We start from the raw sequence: 6,294 nt of genomic DNA on the forward strand, positions 1-6,294 counted from the left end.
ATCATGTCTTCAATTGCCTAGGCCATTAGGGGTGTAATGTAGTCAATTAAATAAAGGCTTCAGAATAAAAAAAATAAAATTTAAAGCAGAAGGATATATTAGAATAATAGTTCCTTCCAAAAACTATTTTCAAATAGTCCTGATGAAATATTTTGAAAGAGATGATCATTTGAAAGAAAATTACAGATCAAAATGAAATAATTACCCAGGGTGGAGTTGATCTAAAGAGCGGCTTTTAGCACCAGTCTTCAAAGTGAGCATACAAAACCTGTTTATCCCACTTTATGCATACAACTCCTATAACTAATTTTAAAATCGTCATTGGTGAATAAAACATGCTTGAAAGTAGAGCCTGTGATACCTTGCCTGAAAATTACGCATCTTTCAATCCTGAAATCTGGTTGTCAGTTTCTTATAGAGGTGGGCTAAAGCTGCAAAATGCAGATCCAGACCAATGTTTCAGGAGTGTTTTGGAGCCTGAGTTTTAGAAAGGCCAATTAGAGATACAATAATGGCCAGCTGAGAAATTCAGATCTCAGTCCTGATGAAGATGCCCAGACTTCCAGCATTTAGGAGGATCTAGATCTGGGGACTGGATTTGATTTGACCTGTGATAGAAATAAGGTCAACTGTGAAACTTGCATCTGGATCAGATTGAGGAGGGCATTCAGTGCTGTTCACATGCAGGGTTTTGTCTCAGCTCTAATTTGTTAATTGGATATGAATCCCTGGAGATGGTTGATTTCAGTTTTATCTGCCAACACTTTACCAAATAATTGATTTTATTTTCAGTTTGAAATCCTGCACAAGTGAGAAATTGAAAGTGTCCTAAAATCTATAGCTGGCATTTGAAACCAGCCCTTACAGATCTCTGCAGTCAGCCAGCAGCTGAAAACCTGCATTGTAAACTCAGTTCTGGGGAATCTGGGCTTATGGACTTGAGTTTTCCAAGCCCCACACTTGAGCATCCATGCTGCATTGTAAACCCGGGTTTACAGTTGCTGGACCAGAGTCTCCCAGCCATGCCAACGTGTCCATACAGCACTATGCAGGCCTTCTGACTTGGATCTGCGGCTTCGGCTGTGTCCTACTGCAAAATAACAGGGCTTGGACCCAAGTCTCAATGGGACTCGGGCTCTGACCCTCCTCCCCAGCAGGGTCCTAGGTACTGAATGCTTGCTAACTTGAATAATACAGATTTGTGTGTGGATGGTTGGGGGAGTTGGGCTCAAACCCAAGTGTGAGCCTGGGATTACAGTGCACCGCAGACATATCCAGTACGCTCTGATCCTGCTTCCATTGAATCAGTGGAAAACTTTCATTGACTCCCATTGTAAATCAGTAATTTGTAAAAGGTTTTCAGATATCACAGATATTAAGACACTTCCTCTTTTAATCAGTTCATAAAGTAAATTTATGTGACAGCCTTTGTTCTCTGCCAGGGGATCGGCGAGGCAGGGCTGTTCCTGGGATGTTCTGTGTTCTTTGCTATCTGGGATGCAGTGGCTGCTGTGTGGAAGGAAAGAGGATTAACTGGGACCTTCACACTGAACAGCCCCCTGACTCCTGAGCGGATTCGAATGGCCTGTGCCGATCAGTTTACTGAGATGGTAATGAAACTTTTCTTTTGGAACACTCCTTTGTAGCTGCAGCCTATTCCTTTTGGCATTGAAAGCCCATATTTCTGTAGTTTTAAATGGTATTTACACCTGGATATGGAGTGCACGCAGCAGAACTCCTCAGTTCAGACTTTTTAATGATTCTTGAATCAAAATGTCTGTTGACAGGCCCAGCCCATTCCAGTCTATGGCATTCGGGGATTGCCTTTTAATAACTCCAATTTTTTAATCTTTTCTCGATCCCTCCTGCCCACACCCTCCCACCTACAGTATGCGCTATCATTATACCCACTCCCACCACCCACACCATTGTCTTTTGTCTAATTTAAATCATAAGCTCTTTGAGGCAGAGTCCATGACAATCCATATTACTGTGAAATGCCATGCACACCTGTGCTACTATTGAAATACTAGTGGGCCAGATTGTCCCATGTGGAAGATGGAGACTGAGTTCCCACTCAGAGTTCTTTCCTAGTATTTCCCTAAGCAGTGGCAGGGTACAGGAATTGCAGGACAGATCAGCCCCAGATTTATCAGTCTACTAATTTCAGTGGACATCTCAGGAGCTTTCCCATAGATGAGGGCCAATTGACACAAAGACCCTGTTCTTCCATGCTGCTTTGGGACCTACCAGCCTCCCTGTCAGCACAGCTTGTATGGGTTTGCCTGCCTTCTGTAGAATGCCCTACCCAGTAGACCTTCTAGTGGTGTTTGATGCATAATTAATGGAAGCTGTAGAAGTTCCAGTAGGGGCCACCTGGGAGAGGCACTGTGAAATATGCAGAGTAGTTTTATGAATAGCTGTAGTGAGTTCTTTCTAAGGGAATACCATTAACAGAATCACTTCTTTCACCTCTTGTTCATTCTCTTAGAGTACGAAAGATGAACCTGAATCCTTCGTTCCTTGGGCCATCTCCATATGAATGGCAAACAGAACCTCGCAAAAAGCCTGAATGAACTCCAGTGGTACTGATTTGTTGATTATGAGGGTGAAGGCTTATTTAATCAACACGTATATTTTATTTTTATTCAAAATCTACCCTCCGGCTACTGAATAATGAGCATTACTTCTTCAGCCCATTCTCACACCTGAGTTTTCAGCATATATTTAGTTGCACTACTACATTTTACTCCTAGAAACACATCTAAATAGATTGAAAGAGGGTTATGTAATAAGATCCAGCTACTACACATTCTCTATGATCATCTTAAATCACCACTAGGGAGGAATTAATGATCACTTTAACAATGGTACAAAATCCAGATTTTTTTCCTCAGGATTTTTCAGAACAATGGAATTCAAATTTATGTCTAAATAATATAGCTAGGTTCACTGAGGTAATGAGATGCGAGAGCCTGTGCTGTGTTGAGCTAGTAGTGCACTGGGGATGGGGTGTGAGGGTTGAGAGTGAACCAAAAATAAGTGCACTAATACTCCTGGGATATCCGTTTGCATCCCAATATTCAGCTTAGGGCCAGAGTTTTAAAGGCATTTAGGCTTTGTGAAAGTGCCTGTGTAGGTTAGATGCCTAAATCTCATTAAAATCAACGGGAGTTAGGCACCTCACCTGCTTAGAGAGTTTGAAAATCCCACTAGGCACCTAATCTGCATCTTTAGGCACCTACAGATGTTTAAAAAACTGGCCCTTATTGACTTCTTATGGTTCTATTTGTGCTGTATGTTAATATTAGTTTATGTAAAACAAATATTTTTCTTACGATGTTCATTCTTGTGCCCATGAAAGTTAAAATAAGCAGCAGAAAAGAGTTCCCATAAGAGGCAAGATAAAATGGCATATCACTGTTAACTCCCATTCTGTCATAACTCCCATTTCCCATGCTGCTTTGAGGCCTGATCCTTTAGTCACAAGTCATCCTTAGTTCCGTACGTAGCCGCATTGTTGTTAATAACTCTGTGCACAGAAAGTCTCATCTTATGCGGGGGTTCCGTGCCGCAGTGAGCGCGTAAAGCGAAAACCGCGTATAGTGAAACACTCATTGAGTTGAATGACAGGTGGAATCACCCGCACAACAGATGCAGTTTTTATATTGTTGTTTTTCTTTTTTTTCCCCTGTTTTTGCCTACCGCACAAAGCTGAATTCGTGCATGGTAAATGCACCTAAGATGCGACTTGCCTGTAAATGGAACCTAAAGAGTGCAAGTAGCTTTCCCATTTTAAAGTGTATTTTGCCAAATTGCACTAAGCCAGACATTTGGAGGAGTCCCGATCACTAATCCAGAGAGACCAACTAAAATGTAGCTGTGGGAGAAGGGAGCTATAATGATGTATCGAGGTATTTTCAGTAAAACACTTTAACAATCTAGTACAGTATTTGATTTCTGAAAGGCTTCAAATAAGACGCTAATTTAGGTTTCAATTCTGCAATAAGATCTCCATGCATGGATTCCATGGCAGGATCGGAACCGAAGTGATCACAATAATTACCTTTTGATCACAGACTTGATGCAGCAATGTGTGATTTCACACAGAAAAGCTGCTCTGTGTGGTGCTAACACCTGTGTACTAAAAACAACTAGGAGGAGACAAGGGATCTAATTCTCCTTTGTGATACCGACGCAACTCCACTGACACTGCATTGGTATAACTGAAGCCATTAGGGTCACTGTAAAAGAGAAGAATTTGCCCCAAGAAACCTTAAGGGTGACTTTGCTACTGTTTCCCTTGGAGACCTTTTTATTTTCTCATGACTTGATCCAAAGCCCATTGAACCCTATGGAACAATTTCCATTTATGTCACTGGGCTTTGGATCAGGCCCTTGATGAGATTGTCTCTGGAAAGTAGTTCAGAATGGTGCCATTGTGTACAACAGCTCAGGATGATATTGGGCCAATCAGAATGCAGGGGAGGTTTGCTCTTTAATTGCTGATGAACACTCTTTTAACCTCAGCAGGGAAGGTGAATATAATGTAAGATTAGAAGATGTTTCACAAAGATGATCAGTTTTCTGCTGACATATAGGGTGTGGTGGGATTAGAACTGCACCCAGAGAAGCACTAGTTTGACAAGATTGAAAAAGAAAAAAGACCTATTGTGCTTTCATGTATTGGATGCTAAACAAGGTATATTCTGTGGGTTACATTTATATATTCTTACATTCTCAGGCAAGACCAGCAAATAACACTGATTACTGAAGTTAGTTAATATACTATATATAGTAATGGCAGGACATGATCACAAAATCCCTGCCAGATTTTGACATCCATCCCCAAGACTGAAGAGATCTAGAATTTTGGCTTTGCACTTTCTAGGGCCATGAAGTTGAGATGCAGATTCTGAGCATTCCCAAGATTTGGTAATTTTTGGTTTGGGGCTTTTGTTTGGGATCCATCTCTAATATACAATATTTACTGTATTGTGCAGGTGAGTCATTAGTTGCCAGATGTCCTGGTTTCATCTGGATAATCATGGTTGATTCTTTTGGGGGGAATGGAAGGAGAGAGTAATTTAAATGTTTGCTTTGTAGCTTTCATATGCTGTACTCCAACTATTCCTTGCCATGTAGTACTGATAGCCAGAGACTGCACCTCCAGTCTCTCAGTGAGTTTTCTTTTACTATGTCCCTACATCTTGATATAGATCAGATTGCCCCTGGGCCATCTACTCTGCTCAGTTTTCTTTGTTTCACACACCCATGCTGATTATTACACCACTGTTTCTTCTCCAGTTGCCACCCAAAGTATCTCCTTCTCCTTTTGTCAGATATCATGCCTGTGACTGAAGTCAGGCTTATAGGTTAATAATTTTTGCCCTTGCAGTTAGAATATGATTTCTGTATTTTTAAATCTGGTTTTATATGCACAGTTTCTATATCCTGGATGAGAGTGTCACTGTGCTTCCTTTGCTGCCTTTTATTGATATTCATTTGGCTTTTATATATCATATGAAATTCAATAAAACAGATTAATCGTAAATGCAATGCCATCTTCTTTCTGGTATGAAAGATTCTGGTCTTGGCTCATTCTGTGGGCTCTGACACCAGACTGCAGGCCCCCATCAGCAGAAGGGAGTTCACAGCAGCAGTCCTCACTGTAGCAGGAGCCTGAAGCCAGCTGGGAAATCCCAGAAAGCCAGATGGGGATGTGGCCAGAGCACCTGTGAGAAGCACTGAACAGCTCATCTCCTGAGCAGCCTCAATCAGCAGAGTTCCTGCGAAGAACCCAGGCAGAGTTTAAATCTGCACCCCCCTGGCAGAACCCTTGAGAGAGAGCAGTGGTGACACTGGTACGGACGTCCCTGCAAATGCAGGATGTTTGATTCCCTGGGCTGAATCATGTCCTAGAACTGCATTATCCTTCCTCCAGGGCTGAATCACCTTGTCTGATTTTCAGTACTTGCTAAACATTATTAATAAAGGTTCCATCCAGCTTCAATACAGATGTACATTTTTTGTTGTCTGATGGCTAAAGAAAAATCTGCACATGCTACTGTAACATGTTTTTCTTTTGACTGAAACCTCTCTGGCCCTCCCATATTGTCCACAGGCCAGGCTGTAATTGAGAAGAACTATTGGGAGCCAGAACAAGTGGCGATTAATCACAGTGACAGGTGATACATTGGTAATATAGGATGTCATGAAACAAACTTTATGCAGAACTCAAAACTTGTTGGGATTTTTCTTTGTTTGTTTGTTTTAATACTGCTAAAAGGTACA

General features: G+C 41.5%; 1 protein-coding gene across 2 annotated transcripts in view; it reads left to right on the forward strand.

The window, feature by feature from the left end:
* Nucleotides 1–6,013, forward strand: part of LOC123378341 (aldehyde oxidase 1-like) — a 75,846-nt gene extending 69,833 nt beyond the window's left edge. For both annotated transcript variants that reach the window (XM_045031970.1, XM_045031971.1), the window contains 2 exons: nt 1,443–1,610; nt 2,492–6,013. In XM_045031970.1, the coding sequence (XP_044887905.1) occupies nt 1,443–1,610; nt 2,492–2,542 (219 nt within the window). In that variant the 3' untranslated portion in view covers nt 2,543–6,013. The remainder of the gene's footprint in view (nt 1–1,442; nt 1,611–2,491) is intronic.
* Nucleotides 6,014–6,294: the final 281 nt, after the last annotated feature.

This window comes from Mauremys mutica, chromosome 10 (genome assembly GCF_020497125.1).
Source record: "Mauremys mutica isolate MM-2020 ecotype Southern chromosome 10, ASM2049712v1, whole genome shotgun sequence".
In the NCBI taxonomy this organism is placed as follows: Eukaryota; Metazoa; Chordata; order Testudines; family Geoemydidae; genus Mauremys; species Mauremys mutica.